Source organism: Sphaeramia orbicularis, chromosome 24 (assembly GCF_902148855.1).
Source record: "Sphaeramia orbicularis chromosome 24, fSphaOr1.1, whole genome shotgun sequence".
Lineage (NCBI taxonomy): Eukaryota > Metazoa > Chordata > Actinopteri > Kurtiformes > Apogonidae > Sphaeramia > Sphaeramia orbicularis.
In genome coordinates this window covers 31408250-31432401 of record NC_043979.1, presented here as the reverse complement: position 1 = coordinate 31432401, position 24152 = coordinate 31408250, and the positions used below count along the sequence as shown (strand labels likewise).

Here is a 24152-nt window from a genome sequence, read left to right as displayed (position 1 = left end):
ACTAATAAAGTTAACTAACAACAGTTTATGAGCAGTCGATAAGTAACGGTATAGCTGCTTATGCTAAGCTAACTAAGCTAACAAACAGGACCGGATGTCAACGAAGATCTTCCGGTTTTGTGTAACAGGTTCACATAAAATATGAAGTTATACAAGTTTAAAGCACAATATATATATAACAAACTTATATCTCTCTAAGTTTTTAGAGAATAAGTGCACTTTCTGTAACAATGAATCAGAAAAAAATAACACATTCATTTTATTACTGTGTACATTCAAGTGAGTTCTGGTCTCGATTAGAAAGTTATATTCTGTGCAAAATTAAAATAAGTGTGAAGGTGGAATGTAAAAACATTATCACTTATTTTGATCTCAACAATGACAAAATTGAATTTTTTCTTAATTTATTAATTTTGTATGGAAAATTTCACATACACAGAAGTAGAATGTCCAAAGTAACCCCCTGTTTTATTCGTTTTAATTGTGAATTTAAAGAATACATCAAAGCAGTGAGACATTTAGATTCAATGAAGACCATAAAAACTGTCAATTTATACGATTTGTGGTTTAAAGAGGAAGTGAGTTAATGTTATTTTTACTTATTTAATTTATTTTTCTTATGTTTATTTATGTTTTTTTGTTATTTATTCGACTGCTGAGAACATGTGTATGTCATTTTTTTGGACACTTCAATTGGTGTTTGCGCACCGTCTGTGCCGTTATGTACAACGAATATGCGGTTGTGCAATGTTTGTGCCTTTTTGTATATTGAATGTTTGAATAAAGCATTTAAAAAAACAAATATACAAGTTTAAAGTGTTTTGAACAAGAACTTATTTGGTTTTATTTGGTCACAAAACGACACAAGAAACGTTTATTTTCAACAAGTCAATTCAACAGTATGAAACATATGAGGAAGAAAATTTGTGATTTGAGAACACAGACGGCACCCTTTTGTTTGAGAGCACAGAAAGCATCCTTTTGTTTCATGTTCCCTGCCAAGCTAACCTGTTTAGTATTAACCAGTGGTGTTTTGATAATATGTTAAGATGCCTCCATCAGGTCTGAGAGACTTACCCTCCCTTCCCTTGGTGTGAACCCCCCCCTTCCTGAAGTGCGACCCCCTCCCCTTTCCCCTGAAAGTAAATTCTCTTGTCTCCTTCCTGAAGTACAACCCCCTTTTTCTTTATTACTTTGTTTGTCTTTTGTTTTCTGTTGACTGCTTTGAAGTAACTGTATAAATACCATCTGAAAATGTAGATTCGGGGTCAGACTACTGAAACAGACTCTGTCTGCATCGGTACTCTCACCGTGCTCCGGAACACTAAATAAAGCTACACTCATCGCAGCAAACTTTGAACCAGGTTTTGTGATTTTTCTTCAACATATATAATAATATAATTTCACAAAAATAGTAATATAATGTAGTAATAAACATAATAATGTCACAGTAGTGTCACATATAATAGCAATAATATCAAGTCCTCAATAAAATACTTAAAACCGTATGAAATACGAATGTATTACAGTACTATGCCAATGTTTTTTTTCCGTAGACACTAACATATTTATTTAGCAGCATATTTACAGAAAAATAGAGAAAATATGTTCATAGTATAAAAATCACGTGGGGAAAAAAAGAACCCTAATAAAATGGTGTGAAGTGCCAACTCTGCTTCCATCATAGAAAGTAGCCATGTCGTAAAAAATAAGAGGCATTTGAAACCATTATAACTGAAACAATAAGCCTAATTGTGGCCTGACACTTTTGCACTGTACTATATTATTCTCTTCTTAACACTAACTAAAAAAAAATTATTAAATATTTTGTGTACTATTGGTTAAGTAAGTTCTGCATCATGCCATATCTATTGTATACATAATAACCTTTGTAGGTGCGTGCATCATCCACTAGATGGTGCTGTATGAACACAAAAATAGTGCACTAGCATGCCACGTGCAGGTGAAGCATGGACAGGTAGGTGGTTGGTTATTAGTCATATAATTTTTTGATGGAGTTATGGCATGGGTGTAGGCAAATACTCTGTTAAATCACTGTTAAAGAAGGCGTGCACACCAGAGTTGTCATTCTAGGCTGTGACCACAAAATTTGCATGAACTCTTCTGGTGAACAAAGTATTGCAATAGTAGACTGTTGTTTCATCATTTTACCTAGGAAATAGCTAATATGTCTTAGTTTTAATATATAATCATTTTATAAGTGGTGCTTGTGTAATCTGTTCTCCTTATATGAATCTTTTTGTGCAGTTATGAGATTCATAAATAAACCCTCTACAGACTATTATTATGGATCAGTCCATAAGTACAGAAGTTGTTGTTGATGTGGAGTGGTTTCATCTTCAGAATGTACTTTCAAACCCACCAGAGAATAAACTGACTCAGATTACCAAAGTGTGCTTGTCGTCGTCTCATCCAACAAGTTACTCCACTTCCTCTTTATTCACAGTGTTTCCAGTTGGGCAATAGCTCCAGTTTATTTCAGGGTTTTCTTCAGTTCCTCTCAGGCTTCACACTGGCGGACATGTAGACATGAAAATGGAACTGCGTTTACAGACAGACTGAAGATTACAGACATTTCTCATCAACACACTCGGATATGTAAGATCTGTCCATGTAGTCTGTTTATCAGGGAGATTTCTCCTCTGGTTTGAGGCTTAAACGATGTATTCATGTCTAATCCTGTTCATTCTGATCCTGTTTTCTTCTTTTGGTGTTGGTAAGTACACTGTTTTATTTGATATTTATTGTGATGAGTAAAACTTGGTTTCATTACAGTGTTCTGAGAAGAGCTTGTTTAGTTGTACTTTCATTTCAGCATTATTGTTTACATAGAATTCTAAAGAATGTTGAAGAGGCTGGTGTCCTTTACTATGCCTCAGATCTCATCTTATATTTTAAGAATACTTCATATGGCATAACCACAAATTAGACCTTCAAAAACCATGCATTGTATGCTTTATTCAGATATTTAAAACATTATGCATATGTAATGATATTGTTTTAATACCTTAAAGCAGAGAAAACATTTTGAGGTCTTAGAATCAAAGGAGCACAAGTGTCATGTCACCCAATTTACAGGAAAAGGTTTCGATCTAGAATGATGGCAATGTAAAGACTGAATGCAGTACATGTAATTCAGTAAGTATTCTGAATGACCATCTACACTGGTTTACATATATATATGTAGTATATATATATAGTGTGTATATAGATATATATATATATATATATATACTGTATATATATATATATATTTTTATGATTATTATCTGCACATATATTTTGGTTTATGTACATTTATACAATAGATTTATAAATCTCCCACTAGAAAGAACCTGAAAATTGAATGCATTGTAATGTGCAGACAGTGTTTTGAAGTACATTTGGTAGCTCTGAGACAAACATTCCTTTCAAGTAAAACCCATTCTGTCATTAATTCTCAGCATTTCACATTTTGGCCCAAAACTGTATCTTTGGAAATCACATCCAACCAGCATTTTTCGTGTAATTTTTCTTTACTAGTGACTCAAACTTGGTATGTTTTCCTGCATTTATTCTGGAGGCATTTTACTTGTAGTCTAGTTATATCAATGTAGAGTTACTTAGTCACATGCATGTTTTAGCACATTTAAAAAAAAAAGGCATCTGGTAAAAGTATAAACAAAGCATTAAATGAATGAGTCTTTAAGGAATCACATTCTGATCCAACGTCTCGAAAGAAAAAAGAGAAAAGAAAAGAAACTCCTTAAAAGAAATTAGTTTAATGTATCACTTAAATTAAGTGATACATTAAACTAAGTTTAATGTATAACATAATAATTAGAAACACTTACCCTTCTTGATGACTGAAAAGATATGAGCAATATTATTAAATTAATGATTAATGATGACATTAATGACTAGTAGGTTGACGAGTTAATAATAGGTAACTATGCTTTTGGCATTGACCTAGTTCAGTGTGTTCAGTCGAAAGTCCTTTAGTTTTTGATGAATTACTTAAAATTGATTAGTTATTCAATTGATTGGTGATTCATATGCATCCTCTAAACAGCAAAAATAGCTCTGGTTCTCAGTGTCACTGTTCATCTGCTGCTGCAGTAAATAAAATCTGGTCTTGACGACATCTGGCATTCTAACTCCAAATCTGAAATCAGAAATTTCAGAGAGAGTGAGATTGATTTATTCTTCAATGTGCATTTTCCTGCAGGCTGGCTTGACAACATCTGCAGCATTGTGCCAAAAGATCCATACATTGCCGTGGGATCCAACGCTACCATAGTGTGCCGGAGTTCTTGTGTCCCTGGGGAAGTCTTCTGGACACTGAATGATAAACTTGTTGATGGGAGCTTGTCACAGCGGATTGAAAACTCCTCAGATACAGTCCTACAACTCAGGAACTTTAATTACGAAAGAGCTACACTGCTATGCCATAGTGTCAATAATCAGCAAGTCCTCAGAGGGACTACCATCAGAACATTCAGTAAGAAGCTCTTTTTTCTTCTTGGTACTGTCTGACATTCTAACTGGTAGATACCTGCAAAAAATGAGCTAATGACCAATTATATGCCTTTATCAAACTCTCCATTTCTCAGTAAAAATCATTGAAAAAGCTGTCTTTCAGTTTACAGTTTAACTTCCTGACACCAAACAACTGTTTTGATGTTTTCGAATCAAGTTTTCAGTCACACCACAGCACTCAAACAGCTCTTGTTAAGGTCTTCAGTGACATCTGTATGAGCTCAGATAATGGCAAAATTTCAGTCTTGGTATTATTGGATATCAGTCCTGCTTTTGACAGAGTCTACAGTAACATATTAGTAGGTTGGCTGAAAAAACTGGATGGGACTCTGGCATAGTGCTTAACTGGTTCAAGTCCTATTCAAAAGACAGAGACTATTTTTTTATGTATAGGTATCTACAAATCTATGCAAGCAAAAATGACCTATGGAGTCCCTCAAGGTTCCATTTTTGGGCCTCTGCTATTCAACATCTACAGTTGTGGAAAAAATTATCAGACCACCCTTGTTTTCTTAAATTTCTTGTTCATTTTAATGCCTGGTACAGCTATAGGTACATTTATTAGGGTAAATATAATGATAACAACAAAAAATAGCTCATAAGAGTTTAATTTCATAGCTGATATCTAGCCATTATCCATGGTTTTCTTGATAAAAACCAAAATCACTTCAGTTCTTCCGTCAGTAGCTATGGCATTGTACTGACAAGAACAGTGCTTTTAGGCATTCCATGTTTTCTTTTTTGTCTGTTTTAGTCACATGATACACACAGGAGTTAGTACTTGATTTCATAACCATTGTTTTTGATGACTTTTGGTGGTCTAATAACTTTTTCCGCGACTCTAGTTCAGATGCCATTGGCTCAGATTATGGAAGACTTTTCTATTTGACGCTCATTAAAAACTAAAAATTGTTAATTTTCTTTACATCTCTATAACTTTTATTTATGGCATTTTTCCTGCTCTTATTCTTATGTCTTATTCTATTTGAGCTTGTTTTGATTTTCTTTTATTTTTAAATGGCCTTTTCTTTCATGCTTTGCTGTAATGCTTTTAATGTTTTATATAAAGTACGCACATATGAAATGTGCCATACAACTAAACCTGCCTTGCCTTGCCTAACCTAAAAATGCTGATATGCTTCTTTTGTAGCAAGACCCCGCAAATTATCGTGCATCTTGCATTCAGAAAACTATCGGACATTGCAAGGTTTACCAGACAAATTTACCTGCAGCTGGGAACATCATAGTAATTCTTCACTGAAAATAAACTACACTGTACTTCTGTGAGTTCTGTGCATTTTCTTCATACATGCATTGTTTTTACATTTACCTTGTTGACTCATGTATCTAATTCAATCTGTTTTTCTTTTAGGATCTCACCTGACAGTGAACAGAAAAAACTTTGTGAATCACATGCAACAAACTGCACAACCAAGTATGTAAATGGTGTCGATAAAAACATATCCCTTTTAGAGAGCAGCACTGTCATTGTACGTGCTGAAACTACTGCTTGGCAAGCGGAGTCTGACCCCTATAATTTTGATCCTCTACACATATGTAAGTAACATAGAGTAGATTGTGCAGATGATTGCATATTTCTTAATAACATTTGATGCACATTCCTGCTATTAATGTGCTATTATGATTATATTTCTCCAGTGAAAATTATTCCACGGAAGGTGCATGTGACTGCTTTCTCTGATCATCTGTTAGTTAAGTGGAACCAGTTAGAAAGAGGAGAATTGGGTCCATGTCAAGTCAAATACAGAAAGGTACGTCCTGTGTGTCATTATATACTATCATGTAGAAGAGTGTGGTGTCAGTTACTTATCAAGTAAAATAGTAAAATAGAATGTGGTGCATACTGTGGGTGTGCTTTTTGGTGTGTCTGTGGGCGATATCACCTGCTGCACATGGATAAGAACGCTGTATTAAACAATATTAGTGGTGGCATTAGAGGTTTTAATACAGTTGTGTATTTCCTTCCTTTTTTGAAGGATTTCCTGCTTCATTGTGCACTGAGTACAGAGGTTCCCAAGTCAAAGTGCAAACAATTTCCCTAACATGCACAGTAGTGGTAATATTAAAACAGCAGATGATGTTAAGTCTACTTTTCTGGTCTGAATTAAGTTTTATGTGCTGGTGCAGCAAGACCTAACACTTTTATTTAACCTTCAAAGACCTAAACAACTGCTGCGACCAAAAGCATCTACTGATCTAAAATGCTTAAAAACTTAAAAACCACTAATCCTATAAATACACTGAAATAATACAGGTGAAATTAAATGTTGTCAGCAGCATCAGATATTATTTTCTTATTTTAATGTTGAGAGGATCTATAGTGAAGGCAGAAACATCATCGTACTCTGCAACATTGATTGATTCGCCAGCCAAACTTATGCATTTTGAGAAATGGCAGTGGTTGTAGATGCTTGTTCTGCCATTCAGTTAATGATATATTTTGCTGAAAAAGTCATCTTTTCTTAAGTTTTGTCTGTTTTGATATAGTAACGTTTGAATTTACTCTTAGCTTTTATGAACATCCTTATGGTCAGTAAATCAAACATAGGAAAACACCTGATTTTCACTAAAAACACAGAGGATAAAACACTAAATAATGATTACTTAGGGAAGGTTCAATATAGAGAAAGACCACAGGCAGATCATTCCCTTTCTTCTGTTTTTTTTTTCTCAAGGAACAGCGGAGATTATGTTTTGTTTGTTTGTTTGTTTGTTAGCAAGATAACTCAAAAAGTTATGGATAGATTTGGATGAAATTTTCAGGAAATGTTGATACTGGCACAAGGAACAAATGATTGGTGGTGATTCGGGGGGGAGGGCTGATCTGCCTTGGCAGAGGTCGATGCTCTCCGAGTGCTTTTCTAGTTTTTTAAATATTTTTTTGTATGTAGAGGGGGGATAAAGCTATAAAATCTATAGTGTTTGATTTAACATATGTTTGAAAACTTCTCATGGTGATTCAGATTTATTTATCTTCCAGGCTTTTGGTGAAGAGACTCCAGAGGTAAGAGATAAAGGTTTAAATGCCTAAGCATCTCACATCAGCATAAACACTCCTATGAGATCTTTGCAAAGTACAAAATATCTTTATTTGCGCTAGTCACCTCAAATCAGATCAAGTAATATTTTATTTTTTTAATACATTTGTACATATACAGGGTGGGGAAGCAAAATTTACAATGAACATTTAGTTGTTTTTTCTCAGCAGGCACTACATCAATTGTTTTGAAACCAAACATATATTGATGTCATAATCATACCTAACACTATTATCCATACCTTTTCAGAAACTTTTGCCCATATGAGTAATCAGGAAAACAAACGTCAAAGAGTGTGTGATTTGCTGAATGCACTCGTCACACCAAAGGAGATTTCAAAAATAGTTGGAGTGTCCATAAAGACTGTTTATAATGGAAAGAAGAGAATGACTATGAGCAAAACTATTACGAAAAAGTCTGGAAGATACTATTAAAGAAGAATGGGAGAAGTTGTCACCCGAATACTTGAGGAACACTTGTGCAAGTTTCAGGAAGCGTGTGAAGGCAGTTATTGAGAAAGAAGGAGGACACATAGAATAAAAACATTTTCTATTATATAGATTTTCTTGTGGCAAATAAATTCTCATGACTTTCAATAAACTAAGTGGTCATACACTGTCTTTCAATCCCTGCCTCAAAATATTGTAAATTTTGCTTCCCCACCCTGTGTGTAAATATATATATATATATATATATATATATATATATATATATACACACACACATATAGATAACATTTGTATCTATATGTGAACATTCAGTATTTTTTGTAGAACATGACTTTGTTTTTTCTCTTTTTTTCAACATAGGTGGTGGACATTGAGGCTTTAAATATAACCATTAAAAATGTTGAATCCTGCACGGACTACCACGTTTCTGTCCGATGTGCCTTAAAACATGCCCCATGGAGCAACTGGAGCCAGGAGAAGACAGTACGGACAAAACTAAGAAGTAAGAACAATGTTTGCCTGTCATAGTCTAGACAGTTTTAGAATCACTCTTAGCACTCATGATGCCATCTTGATAATTGGTTACGGTAGGTTCTAATGATCTGGTTACTGTAAAAGTCTATGAGTCATAGTATTTTATCGTACTCAATCATGAATACAGATACATTTGGATTCACTTTCTTTCTCTACCCACATATTTGTCTAAACTAAGAACAACACAGAGTCAGCCATTTATGCTGCTAATAGTTCCGATAACAGTCAGTAAAATTTACATTTGGATTTATTTGAAATACAAAAACCTGCATTTTTTCCTGCGCAACATGGAATCTAGAAGTACTACTTTGAGAAAGAAAATCACCTAAAGTAATTGAACTAAAGGACACGTTAGATCTTGTGTGCAAATGGTTTAAGACTCAGCTTGTAGCAAAAAAAAAAGTGCGTCATGCAGCTTTGCAGGTTGGGATTCGTTTTTCACAGATACTTTGTTTTTCCGTCCAACTTGCAACTATGTGTTCGTGTTAGTCACAAGCAATGACTAAATTTAACTGCCATAGTATCACCTGTTTAACCCTGACCATATTTTCAGGGGAAAACACCTAAAAAGACATACCCAAAGTAAATGAAGAATTACTTCACAATAATAAGGTTCATATGGATGTTCTTGGTGTCTATGGACATTTAGAGACCTCAGAGAATCTATTCCCATTGTTTAAAATGTTGTATCTATTACTATGCCTGAGTGAAAACTGTAACAAACTAAAAGAGAAATTGGAATTTTTTATCCTCGCCTGGTTTTTTTCAGCTGGATTGACGATGATATGCATAAATTAATTGTTCGTGTCGGTGATTTTTAATAACGTATATTTCACCTCACAAAGATTAAAAATCATGTTTGAACATTAAAGTTTGCACTAAAATACACTTTTGATGTACTTTTATTAACATTAGGGTCTGAACTTTGAGCAAAAGTTGAAAAAAACATTCATTGCCCTGATTTATTATATTTTTATAGGAGATGAATATTAATATAATTTTTTCGGCCCGCGGGCAGCCTGATAGGGTTAAAGGGGTTTGCTTGCCACACCTAACATTGTGATGAGAATGTGAAAGAAAGCAACACATAGCTGTTACTCATATTAATAATGATAGTTCCATTTTGTATTCCCAGAAGAGAACTGGAAAGGGAAACAGTCAGGAACCAGGGAGTGTCAGAAGTGATGTGTGATAAAAAAAAAAAAAAAAGCATCTGTGAGAATTAAAGGAAAGGTGTACAGGATGGTAGTGAGACCAGCGATGTTGTACAGTTTAGAGACGGCTACACTGATGAAAAGGCAGGAGGCACACTTGAAGATGTTGAGATTTTTTTAATGAGAGTGACAAGGATGGACAGAATAAGGTACAAACGCATCAGAGGTACAGCTCAGGTTGGAGGTTTTGGGGACAAAGTGAGAGGGGACAGACCGAGATGGTTGAGGACAGTGAATATATTGATAGAGGGATGATGAAGATGGAGGTAAAGAGGAGATTTATGGATGTGGTGAAGGAGGACATGCAGGTAGGTGGTGTGAAAGAACAAGATACAGAAGACAGGGTCAGATGGAAGCAGATGATCTGCTCTAGAGACCCTTAAAGGGAGCAACTGGAGGTAGTAGTAGTAGTAGTGGTAGTAATAGTACTAGTAGTAGTAGTAGTAGTAATAGTAATGGTAGTAGTAGTAGTAGTAGTAGTAGTAGTAGTCGTAGTAGTAATAGTAATGGTAGTAGTAGTAGTAGTAGTAGTAGTAGTAGTAATAGTAATAGTAGTAGTAGTAGTACTAGTAGTAGTAATCGTAGTAGTAGTAGTAGTAGTAGTAGTAGTAGTAGTAGTAATAGTAATGGTAATAGTAGTGGTAGCAGTCGTAGTAGTCGTAGTAGTAGTAGTAGTAGCAGTAGTAGTAGTCGTAATAGTAGTGGTAGTAGTAGTAGTAGTAGTCGTAGTAGTAGTAGTGGTAGTAGTAGTAATAGTAGTAGTAATAGTAGTAGTAGTAGTAGTAGTAATAGTAATTGTAGTGGTGGTAGTAGTAGTAATAGTAGTAGTAATAATAATGGTAATAGTAGTGGTAGCAGTAGTAGTAGTCGTTGTAATAGTAGTAGTAGTAGTAGTAGTGGTAGTAGTAGTAATAGTTGTAGTAGTGGTAATAGTCGTAGTGGTAGTAGTAGTAGTAGTAGTAGTAGTAGTAGTAATAGTAATGGTGGTAGTAGTAGTAGTAGTGGTAGTCGTAGTAGTAGTAGTAGTAGTAATAGTAATGGCAATAGTAGTGGTAGCAGTAGTAATAGTCGTAGCAATAGCAGTAGTAGTCGCAGAAGTAGTAGTCATAATAGTAGTTGTAGTGGTAGTAATAGTAGTAGTAGTAGTAGTAGTAGTAGTAGTAGTAGTAGTAGTGGTAGTAGTAGTATTAGTAGTCGTAGTGGTAGTAACAGTAATAGTAGTAGTAATAGTAGTGGTGGAAGTAGTAGTAATAGTAGTAGTAATTGTAGCGGTGGAAGTAGTAGTCATTGTAGCGGTGGTAGTAGTAGTAGTAGTAGTAGTAATAGTAGTAATAGTAATAGTAATTGTAGTGGTGGTGGTAGTAGTAGTAGTAGTAGTAGTAGTAGTAGTAGTAGTAGTAGTAGTAATAGTAATGGTAGTAGTAGTAGTAGTAGTAGTAGTACTAGTAGTAGTAATCGTAATGGTAGTAGTAGTAGTAGTAATAGTAATGGTAATAGTAGTGGTCGCAGTCGTAGTAGTCGTAGTAGTAGTAGTAGTAGCAGTAGTAGTAGTCGTAATAGTAGTGGTAGTAGTAGTAGTAGTAGTAGTCATAGTGGTAGTAATAGTAGTAGTAATAGTAGTAGTAGTAGTAGTAATAGTAATTGTAGTGGTGGTAGTAGTAGTAATAGTAGTAGTAATAGTAGTAGTAATAATAATGGTAATAGTAGTGGTAGCAGTAGTAGTAGTCGTTGTAATAGTAGTAGTAGTAGTAGTAGTAGTGGTAGTAGTAGTAATAGTAGTAGTAGTGGTAATAGTCGTAGTGGTAGTAGTAGTAGTAGTAGTAGTAGTAGTAGTAATAGTAATGGTGGTAGTAGTAGTAGTAGTGGTAGTCGTAGTAGTAGTAGTAGTAGTAGTAATAGTAATGGCAATAGTAGTGGTAGCAGTAGTAATAGTCGTAGCAATAGCAGTAGTAGTCGCAGAAGTAGTAGTCATAATAGTAGTCGTAGTGGTAGTAATAGTAGTAGTAGTAGTAGTAGTAGTAGTAGTAGTAGTGGTAGTAGTAGTATTAGTAGTCGTAGTGGTAGTAACAGTAATAGTAGTAGTAATAGTAGTGGTGGAAGTAGTAGTAATAGTAGTAGTAATTGTAGCGGTGGAAGTAGTAGTCATTGTAGTGGTGGTAGTAGTAGTAGTAGTAGTAGTAATAGTAGTAATAGTAATAGTAATTGTAGTGGTGGTGGTAGTAGTAGTAGTAGTAGTAGTAGTAGTAATAGCAATAGTAATTGTAGTGGTGGTAGTAGTAGTAATAGTAGTGGTGGTAGTAGTAGTACTAGTAATAGTAATTGTAGTGGTGGTAGTAGTAGTAGTAATAGTAGTAGTAGTAGTAGTAATAGCAGTAGTAGTAGTAGTAGCAGTAGTAGTGAACTGAAGCAAGTATTTCACACACCTAAATCTGATACCTGTAAAAGGGAAGCATCACATTTTATTCATAACTATTACACATGTGTTTTTATGCCTAAACCAGCCCACGTATCCACAGTGAAAAAAGTCTATTTTGTATGGATAACACTAGCTCTTGGATAATTAAAGGTGTGAGTGTTCAAATAGGCATATTTTCAGTGCTAGTGATATATTCAGATCCTTTATCTAAGTCAAAGCACCAGTACAGCACTAAATTACATGAAAAGGTAAAATTATTTAAATATTATCAGCAGCAATTCTTAAAGTGTGAAAAGTATACATATACAACATTTGTGCAGTGAAATGATGTTTTTAGAATCATGTTACTTCTACATTAATGTGTAAATTGCACTTTACTGGTTTACATGTTTAAGAGCTCATGTATCTCTTAAAAAATCTTGTCATGTATTCAGATTTGTGCCAATATGTTCCTAGATAATCCAGTTTTTTAAAAGTTTATTTAGTTTAAGAAGTAAGATGATTTTTTTCGAACCATTCCGGAACATTTTTTCCTTGAATTTACCACAAAATTTCCAACTCAGTACATTTGATTTTCATGGTTTTCACTGGATAATAAAACTCTAATGTGAAAGCTGTCAGTTGAAAAGGAACATACCTACAAACTTGTATTTAAATACAGTTTTAAACATTTTGTAAATTTTCACAGAAAGGGACGTCAACCTGCACTTGTGGAGGACAGTATCTGAACCAGAAAACAGTGGAGTCCGAAACGTTCATGTCATGTGGAAGGTATGACAGCCACTCGTCGCTGCTTTAATATAACATCACTTAAAGTCACTCACACACTTATTAAAATTATTAATTTTATTGTATCTTGCAGGCGAATCTGTCAAGATGTGAAGGCACATTTAATTACACTGTCAAACTGATGCCGCCCAGTGAGGCCATGTATGGAGTAAATTATGCAAGTACTTTATGTGAAAATTCATCTTGTGATATTACTGTGGATCAACATGCGCACAGAATAATCCTCACAATTTTCCATGATGACGCCGTGCTGGCACAAGGCTCGTTTTATGTTCCAGCTATTGCAGAGAGTGAGTGCTATTGATTTTTTTTTTTAATGGACGTCAACAGATTGTTCATTGTGGTGGTTTAACCCATAAAGACCCAGAGCTACTTTTTAGGCAGTTCCCAAGTGTATTTTGGGCCCAATTCCAATTCATACCTTCCCCCTTGGCCCTTGCACTTAGCACTACCCCTTGAAACAGAGCTGCAAGGGGTAGGGGTTGAAACACTCCCCTATGAAATGGGACAACCCTTCGAGACCTGTTACATCATCAGCAGTCATCAAATCAATCATCAAATGATTAAGTTGTTTATGAAGAAAATATGTACTTTTGTGTGTTTCTTTCATTACACTGCTGCACTTTTTGGCTCTTTACGTCCATCTTGCCAGTGATTCGAACAGAATTATGGGAAATTTCTCATACCTCTCCGTTCATAGTGTGGTCCTGAAATACAGGGTGACACAAAAAAACGGGAACTTTTTAACAATCCAATAAAACCAAGAGTAATGGAAGAAAAATATTTTATTCATAGTAATTGAAACCTTGAAACATGCCATTTAAGAAACAATGATGGAATTTTCATTTTTTAAAAATTACTTCCTGTAGATGGCGTCCTCCTGTACGAATGCATTCTTGAAATCTGCTGTTGAGATTCCTCGTTGACCGCTGCAACATCTCAGCTGAGATACTGTGAATTTCAACCTGAATTCTCTGTTTTAACTCATCCAGAGTTCTTGGTCGAGTCGTGTACACTTTACTCTTGAGATAGCCCCACAAGAAAAAATCACAAACGGACAAATCTGGCGATCTAGGGGGCCAGGGAACGTTACCGAATCTTGAGATCACACGGTTACCGAACAATTCTCGCACAGCCGCCAATGGTTACTAAAATGGCGGTGTGTTTACTTGCTCAAGGTCACTGTCTCGCAGTGCTGCCACTTGCTCATGTCTGCCAATACACACTTCAAAAATTCCCGTTTTTTTGGGTCACCCTGTATATCCATTTCGAGGACTATACAGCCCTCCGCCTTAGCCCCTCCCCTCTGTCTAATTGACAATCGGTACAACACTACTCCTTCACATGTAGGGGTGTAAGAAAATATCGGTTCTGCGGTATATCGTGATATTTCATTTCACAATACTGTGTCGATATTAAAAAGTACTGTATCGATATTTTTAGGTATTTATTCAAATGCAGATATTGTGGAGGTTCGTTTTTGTTTTTCTTTTTTGTTTATATTTTATTTATTATTATTTAACACTCTTTTATTAAATAATGTTAGTTCCTTTGTTGGGATTGCACAAAAATAAAGTTATGATGTTAGTTGTGAACTAATAGAATATGAACATTTGAACAGGATCTTAAACTGGAATGTCTGTAAAACATAATTTAAGTTTTAACAGATTTAACAAATTTTGTGATATGGCATTAGATCCTGCTGTGATCAAATAAAAATGTTTTTAGTATTTGTGCATATTTCTGGTGTAATTCCATTCTTCCAGGAAATAATTTTTTAAAAAAGAAACAAAACCAATAAAAAACTGCCTTTTAAACAGTATTGTGATATGTTGTGATATATCATAATGTATCGTATCATGATCCAAGCATTGTGATTTGTATTGCATAGGCAGATTCTTGCCAATACACACTCCTATTCACATATACGCGCAAAACGGAGGGGTAAGGGGTGAATTGGGATTCAGCCTTGGTCTTTATTTGGCCATTCTTAAGTGATTTATCACTATTTATTATAATATTATCCTCTGTATTTTGCCATTTTTCATTGAAAATCATGTATTTCCCTATATTTAATTCACTGATCATGTAGATGCTTATAAAAACTTCAGATCAAAGTTGAGGGTTATTGTGTCAGAAACAGAGAAAAAGGAAGAAAAATTGACTTTTCCAGCAAATCTGTCATTAACTGAACATAAACCAAATGTCTTCATCCACTGTCATTGATCCAACTCCATGGGTTTTACTGGTGAATCCCTGTTGTAGAAGATGATGGAGCCTCTAGACGTCCAAATGGGTCATATCTGATGACTATGAAAAGATGACAAACTGCATTTTACACCAATTATTTGCATGTATTGATAGGATTAGTGGATCAATAGGTATTAAACATTATACATCAGTAAATGGTTTTGGTCGCCAATGTATGTTTGGGTCTTTATGGGTTAATGTTGATGATTTATTTTCTAACTATTTGCTTCTTGACATGTTGTCTTTACTTTGGCAGGCTTTCCTCAAGTTACCGACATTCAGACCTTTAATCTTAATCGCAGTTTTCTGGTCATGTGGAGGTCTGTTCCAGATGTTACTGGCTACATGATTCACTGGACCCATGATGGGAATGATTACCACTGGAAGGAGAGCAAATTCTCCAACGCAACACTATTTGGTAAATTAAGAGAACAAATGAAGTCCCTGGTGCTAAAAAAACCCCAAAAAATCTGTTCAAAAATATTTATAGGGTGGACTTAGCTAAACAAATACAACATGTGTATATGCTCAACTTGAATTGTCCAAAAATGTGACTTCAGTACTTGTACAGGGTGGGGAAGCAAAATTTACAATGAACATTTAGTTGTTTTTTCTCAGCAGGCACTACGTCAGTTGTTTTGAAACCAAACATATATTGATGTCATAATCATACCTAACACTATTATCCATACCTTTTCAGAAACTTTTGCCCATATGAGTAATCAGGAAAACAAACGTCAAAGAGTGTGTGATTTGCTGAATGCACTCGTCACACCAAAGGAGATTTCAAAAATAGTTGGAGTGTCCATAAAGACTGTTTATAATGGAAAGAAGAGAATGACTATGAGCAAAACTATTACGAGAAAGTCTGGAAGATACTATTAAAGAAGAATGGGAGAAGTTGTCACCCGAATACTTGAGGAACACTTGCGCAAGTTTCAGGAAGTGTGTGAAGGCAGTTATTGAGAAAGAAGGAGGACACATAGAATAAAAACATTTTCTATTATATAGATTTTCTTGTGGCAAATAAATTCTCATGACTTTCAATAAACTAACTGGTCATACACTGTCTTTCAATCCCTGCCTCAAAATATTGTAAATTTTGCTTCCCCACCCTGTAGTAACAGGGTCTTCAAATACAAAACATTGCTCGATAGTGGAGGTCGAAATAGATGTGGAAGAACTTAAGTCGTCATCAAATGCATGCAGACTGGACATAACTCAGTGTCTTCGTTTACCAACGCTATTTCTTCCTTATCGTTTGTCATCTCAGTCATCTGTTAATGGACATACTGGTGGAAATGAGCTTTTAAAAGCTGCTCTATTATGCATTAGACAGAAGGCACTTATTATTGGAGATGATGTGGATAAAGTGGATTTTTTGAGAACTATAACGCAGAAAGATGTTCTACTAGTTCCTGCAAACAAAGGAAAAAAACAAGAAGCACCAATAGAAAACAGGGAAAGCCCAACCACTGCAATACATTTTGATATACCCTATGCTGCATAAGTTGTTGTTTCATAACACAGGGTTTCTGCGTTAGCATTAAAAGTCATTAAATAGATTTTATAATAATTAAGGCCTTAAATGGCATTAAAAAGCATTAAATTTGATGTCCAGAGGCATTAAAAAATTAAATACACTTGATGGAAAAAAAGCATTGTTATTCACGATTTATTTTGATTATATAAAGATTTAATAATTTTGATTGGAAGTATAGCGTGAGGATTGACAGGCAGAACCCTTTAATTTGCTATTGTTTATGGCTGATGCATGAAGTCACAACACCGGATGCTTGGAATGCAACGTGCTGTGATCGTGCTCATGCCATAGCAAAAGAATGGAGGGAATATTAGTAAATGTTGGAAAAATGGGAAAATGCAAGTTTCAGCAGAAGTGATTGAAGGAGGAACTATTTAGAACCTGGGTAAAAGCTGTCGACGGTAAACGGTCATAAAACTATATATAAAACTGTATCTGCAGTTGGACATGGGCATTCAGTTTGTTTAAAGTGGCATTAAAAAGCATTAACTTAGATTTGCTGATACCTGCAGAAACCCTGATAACAGCTCTTTGTGTTTTTTCCAGACCTCCTGGATAAGACGCCGTACAATATGACGGTAACTCCACTCTTTGCAGATAAGATCGGTCATGGCACACAAGTTTCTCAGATCTGCTCCAGAGTAGGAGGTACATATTTCTGTATTTTTTATTTTTTTTTTGACTTTTTTTTTGTTTGTTTTTTTAATTCTGAAGAAATCAGATAAAATGTTCTACCAATCTGATCTTCAAAACATGTTCTTGGCAGATCCAGGGAATGTTACTATCACTACTGTTCAGACCTATGACAGAAGTGCCCAGGTGAGCTGGAATATAAAGTCACAGGAGGTGTGCAGTGGGGTTGTTGTCAATTACACAATCTTCTACGGGACGCAGCTTGTACCAGAGTTTAGTAAGTCCACCACAGACTGAGAACATATTTTTTAATGATGTTTTTTTTCTTCAGTGTTGCTTTAAAGATATTCTATGACGGTTTGTTTCCTAGATGTAACTGTAGACAGCGCAAGGGAGAGCATTGTTTTGAAAAATCTAGATCCAAACACTCAGTACAGAGTGCAAGTCAAAGCTACGGGTCCCACCGGAACTACCACAAGCAACGAACGGCTCTTTGAAACCAAAAGATTTGGTAAGTTGTCTATGCACTTACACAAGACTGTTTTAAAATGTCTGCATCTACATTGTCTCTCATGTTGTGTGAGGACAACCACAGCCGTTGAGGAGTTATGTGGGTTTTTATCGAAAACTACGCACATAACTTTGCTTTTCTGTCAAACAGCAGGATTGCTCAATGGCAGACAAGCAATGGAACGGTTGACAGTCACCATGTGTTACAACTCATGTGTTAGGACATTTCAACTTTATTCTCTGGTTTAATATGTTTGTTAGAACAGTAATCACAACATCATCATATATAACATTACTTTAATGGAGAACATACTTACATTACTGTGACATAACAGTTACTGTTATTACAGTGTACCTGCTTTTGTTTTTTAGGCTTTTATTTATGCTGCCAAATGGAATGCAAAATGTTAATTTACTGCTGTGTATTTGGATGTTGAAAAAAATTTTGATTAGAACTGTTTTGAATGGTCACTGTTTGACTATTGTGTGGTCATGTTCTGGTTAAAAAGCATGGTTATAAATTACACATTACCATATGTTTCACCTCATAACCAAAAATAATTCATTAAAATGCAAAGTAGTGATTTGACATTTATTATGATACTTGATAATATAAAATTTTTCATCCTGGTAACATTTTTGGCCATATATCACAGCTTGGACATTACATTATAGTGTGGTTCTGCAGCCTCTTACATGTCAAAAGTAACCTACCCAACACCAATAGTCTATAAATGCATTATTATATGTGTTGTTTTAACACCAACCACCTAAAACACAGTCCTACAGAACTGGTGAGTGAAGACCCAACAGCATCAGCATCATTAGCATTACCCTCAGGAATCAGTGAATGCTGTGGTGCTGTTAGTGCTTATCACTTAAAAAGCTTGGAATAATAAATGCAAACTTATTCCCACTCTTAGTTCTTTTCAGTCTTTTAAAATGACACACCACACCTGTTTAGGAAGACCGTAAACCTGTCTGAAACACTCTCAGCAGCTGTCGTTGTCCAACCAGGCCAACGTTCAACTCAAAGCAACTGCTGAGAGAAGCTCCTCTCACTGTTGCCAATATTTTAACCACCTGAAGCAACAGGACTTTGACAACAGCGTCTTCCCTTTGGTTCGTACCCGCAGTTCTCTGTGGTAATCAGCGAAGGTCACAAAACAGTCCTGCTGTTTTTTCACGGTCAACAGTCAACATTTTTTCTTGTTAAAGCAACAATAAGCAAAGCTCTAATGCGTGAAGACCTTGGCCAAAAGAGCAGCTCTAAGTAAAAAAGGAGACAAACAGTAAATCTGTGTAAAAACAAGCCAGGTTCTATATCCAGTATGTGCTTAAATATATTATTATGATATATTTATGTGTTTTTAGTTATTGAAAGAGAAAAGAAACTGTTATTATAAACTAGAATCACATTACATTGATTTGTGCGTGTCAGGTATGTGAATCATTATGGTCTTGCTACGACGAGTTATTGTTATTGTTGTAATTTTTTTTTTTTTTTTTTGTAGATCCCGGGCTGATCATAGTCCTCAGTATATCTGGAAGTATCATTATCATCCTCATATTATCTCTTGGTTTATGCTGTGGAATTCAGTAAGTTGCATCCTTGTTTTGTCACTTCTTTTGTGAAATGCTGGTTGAAATTTATGAAGATGCTTGTAAATTATATTAATCATAATATTCTGCTTTTCTAGGTGGAAGAAATTCAACGAGAAGCCAGTGCCCAACCCTGGCCTCAGTTCTGTTGCACTGTGGCCATCTACAGGCACCCAAAAAGTCAGTACACTGTTTTAAAACCATATGAGGAAATGTGTGGCTTGAGAAAGTACTTGTTTTTATCTTTTGCTGTGGTTTGTCATATCCCACCGGGCTGAAATCAAGAAACATTTGAACAAAGTGGTGTAGATACCAGATGCAAGTAGACATAAACATGATTAATCTCCATGTGGGAATATGATAGGCTATGCATCATCTCAAGAAAAGAAATGAAAGTAAAATTTGACCAAAAAAAAGAAGTAAATGAAACGTGTAGTCTCATAATAGAGTTAAAATTTGACCATATTCAGTGACCTTAACTTAAGTTTTGAAAAGCTTGAAAACATGTTTCATGTTTATTCTGTATGTGTGGGTGTTTGATTTATCCACAGGGAACGTGTGCCCTTTATCCATTCAGTAACCCATCTGAAAGCATCTGTGAAAGAGTTTACACTGAGGAACCTCTGGAAACTCCCACTCCTCCCCCTCCAGCTACCACCGAATGTAATCCAAACGTTAATCCAGTTAGTAACCAGACAGAGGATATCACTGATCCAGGCTCAGTTGCTGCCTCAGACCCACAGTGCGAAACACAAGCTGACACCGCAGAGACCCCACAGCCATCCTCTCCTGGGGAAAACACAGCCCTGTTACCTGTAGAGGGCAGTCCTTTCAACCCATATCGGAGCCAGAACGCAGTAGAAATTTCTGCCACTAAGACCAGTAGGCAACGTCTGCTTCCGATGAAGCCGCAAACGGTTTATGTAACTCTGGACATGTTTGAACAACGCAGATGAGTCAAGTGGAAACCTGCTGCACGTGAAAATGTTAAGTCAATCCATTCAACTATGACTGAAGCAGCAGTGTTTTCATTTTCAACTTAACTCATACTTTCTGAAGTTAACTCATACAGGATAACGCTGCATACTGTATTTGAAGACTTCTATGAAACTAGAGCATTTTCCTGATTCGGACTGTATTAAGCATAGCCAGTAATTACTGTAAATCAGAAGTAAAGATTTGTGATGGTATGTGTACAGTATATAAGTCAAGGACCACCACATGATATTGGGTAATTAAAGTCCTGTGACAAAACAAGTAAATATACATTTTGTATTATAAAGCTAGGATTTGCCATCTGCTGCTTGCTGACTATTACCGAAATATGAGCTATTATAACCATCATCGTATTAGCTATCTTATGTATTGAAACACGGTTCTCATTTTGTATGTTCTCTGTTACATTTAAGATATGGATTTGTTAAAATAATAAACTGCTTAACAATGTGGAGCCGTTCATCTTTGCAGTTTGTCTTTTAAATACAGTCTTTAAAAAATGATATAGACACTGAAGATACTGTTTACAGAAAATCAATACAAGAAGATAAATATCGTGTGCTTTTCACATTTATTTGCAGGTATTTTGAAGTATTATTGAACAGTGGATTGTAGTGAGAAGGCATGAAATGAGTTAACCTGCAGACAGTCTGGCAAACAGATGCATATGAAAACATTCTCTTTGTACTGTATCCCATATAAAAAATTGAACCAGATGTGATTTGAAGTGCTAGACCAGTGGTTCCCAACCTTTTTTGGCTCATGATCCCATTTCAAAATCACAAAATTCTGGCAACCCCAGACATTCAAAACAGAGACTTTTCTGTTTTTTGGCTAAAATTCATTTGTTTTTGATCATGTAATAGTTTGCTATACTATGTTGTAAATAAACGTTAATTTTAAGATGACATTTAGACTAATGTATATTATTATGGACGGAGGCAGAAAAGTCAGGTGTAGATTACTGCACAAAGTGAGAATTTTATTTTCTTTGGTCAGGATATGTGCAGTCAGTCCAGCTTGGATTTACAAGGCTGATAATTATCACTGAAAAAACAATAACTCAAACTATGAATTATGAAAGAGCTGCAGCTTCAGCTTCACAGTTTGTCGTGTCTTTTACTGTGATTGTTTCTCTCAACTCACCATATATTTTTTTTCTTAGTAAGTTTTTTTTATTTTTCATTTATTTTTTATTTTTTTAGCAATTACTAGAAATTTCAGACGACCCCATTTGAATTCCAGGTAACCCCACGTGGGGTCCCGACCCCAAGGTTGAAAAACACTGTGCTAGACGATAAGCAGTCCCCAGTTTTGCAGTTCTATTTGACACTGTTTGTTGTTTCTATTGTACATGTGATTTTTCTTATACAGTGGTGGAAAAAGGTTTTTGGACATCTGATGCATTTGTGATATATTGCATAAAGAATTACTCTTAAGTCAATGAACTCTGCCAAGTATTGTGCCATTCTGTAAACAACATGGTTCTGCTCATGCACTGCTCCATTTAGGTCAGAATTTAGTTTTGCCATTTTTTTTTCATGTTAATAAAAAAATGATAATAACAACTTGCATTTATTTGCATCTGTCTGATCCAGCCACACCTTCTGAGACACAAAAAGGATTTTTCAGCCCATTTTTCATGATATTATTTGAGATTATGTAAAATTTAAGGGTGTCCAAAAACTTTTTTTCCACTACTGTATAAAGATTCAAGGTTTCTTTATTATGGGGGGTGATTTGGTCTTTAGCCAACAGTAATTAATATACACCAACTAAACAGAAGTCAACTAATAACACAAATTGCAAATTACAGTGTGTCATTTAAAGGGCTGATAGCAACAAGAATGAATGACTTTTTTTTCTATAACAAAATAACTCAACATAAAAGTAACTTTAACATATAGGCCTATTCATATTTTCTTATGTTTTCATATAGTCTTTTTTTCCAACTTTATTGAATACAGTACGAAAATTTGAACAAACAAGACGTCAAAAGGAAAAATCATTTGAACATATAAGTTTAAGAAAATAATGAAAGATACAGAAAGATACAAAGCATAATATACAAATAATAGTATAAAAAAAATAAAATAAAAATAACAGATCTAACCAATATAAAGAAATAAATACAACAGAGAGTTCAGTCAATATTAAATAATTGTTTATAAATAGTTAGGGTGTTAGAGCTTTTTTTTTTTTAATGGATAAATTCTAAAGATTTAATATAATTTTCAAATTCCAATAGGAAGATTTTAAAATTTGGGTGTGTTTTAGTGTATTTATTTTTATGTATATGAAATTTTCCAAATAAGATGAACAAATTTACAACAAATTCTAAATTTTGAATATCATGTTTAAAATATATAATTACATTTTGGGATGTTATATTTATCTTATTATTACTTTTATATATGATATATTTTTCAACTTTGGACCAGAAATAAAAAAAAAAAATGTTCACATAAAAAGAATAAGTGTAAAGTATTTTCAGAGTAAGTATGACAAAAGTTACATATTTCTTCCACCTCAGAGAAGCGAGACAAATTAACATTGGAGGGATATACGTTATGTAAAATTTTGAGATGTAAAATTCTAATTTTGTTTGAAATACTGTATTTATATGGTAATATCGTGTTTCTTATATAGTCTTTTTTTTTAATTAACAACTTTATTAACGACATTTGAGTATACAGTACAAAATTTTAAACAAACATCAAGATGTCGAAAGAGAAAAAGCATTTGAACATATAAGTTTAAGAAAATAATGCAGAGATTTAAAAATACAAAGCATAAAATACAAATTATTAAAAAAAAGCAAATAAGTAAATAAATAATAAATCTGACAAATATAAATAAATAAATGCAACAGAGAGTTCAGTCAGTATTGAAAAATTGTTTATAAATAGCCAATGTGTTAGTGCTTTTTTTTTTATTATTATTATATATGAATTCTAAAGATTTAATATAATTTTCAAATTCTAATAGGAAGATTTTAAAATTTGGGTGTGTTTTAGTATATTTGTTTTTATGTATATGAAATTTTCCAAATAATATGAATAAATTTACAATAAATTCTAGATTGTTAGTATCATGTTTAAAATATGTAATTACATTTTGGGATGTTATATTTATTTTATTGTTACTTTTAGATATGATATAATTTTCAATTTTGGACCAAAAATTAGAAGAATGTTCACATAAAAAGAATAAGTGTAAAGTAGATTCAGATTCAGATTGACAAAAGTTACATATTTCTTCCACATCATAAAATCGACACAATATAGCGTTGGAGGGATATATGTTATGTAAAACTCTGAGATGTAAAATTCTAATTTTGTTTGTAACACAGTGTTTATATGGTAATGACCATGCTTTTGACCACTCAATTTTAGAAAAAGTTGGTGTTTCTTATATAGTTTTTTTTTTTATATAACTTTATTTGAATATCAATATAAAACTTTGTCAAACATTTAGTATATAACACAATACATACAAGAGAATATATATATAAAAACAAAAAACAATCATAAAATCAATATATGCATGGAATACATTTTCAAGAATTCATATACAAAAAATAAATAAATACATACATACATACATACATACATACAT

At 34.2% G+C, this 24152-nt stretch overlaps 1 protein-coding gene across 1 annotated transcript; it reads left to right on the top strand.

Annotated features, from left to right (window-relative positions):
- Positions 1-2492: 2492 nt before the first annotated feature.
- LOC115415661 (interleukin-31 receptor subunit alpha-like) lies at positions 2493-20984 on the top strand. The gene is made up of 16 exons (XM_030129328.1): positions 2493-2737; positions 4229-4501; positions 5690-5822; positions 5912-6096; positions 6199-6311; positions 7541-7564; positions 8408-8549; positions 12900-12982; positions 13074-13290; positions 15507-15668; positions 17340-17441; positions 17560-17703; positions 17797-17937; positions 19451-19535; positions 19637-19718; positions 20090-20984. The coding sequence occupies exons 1-16, from the start codon at positions 2683-2685 to the stop codon at positions 20492-20494; spliced, it is 2346 nt and encodes a 781-aa protein (XP_029985188.1). The 5' UTR covers positions 2493-2682; the 3' UTR covers positions 20495-20984.
- The last annotated feature ends 3168 nt before the right edge of the window (positions 20985-24152 follow it).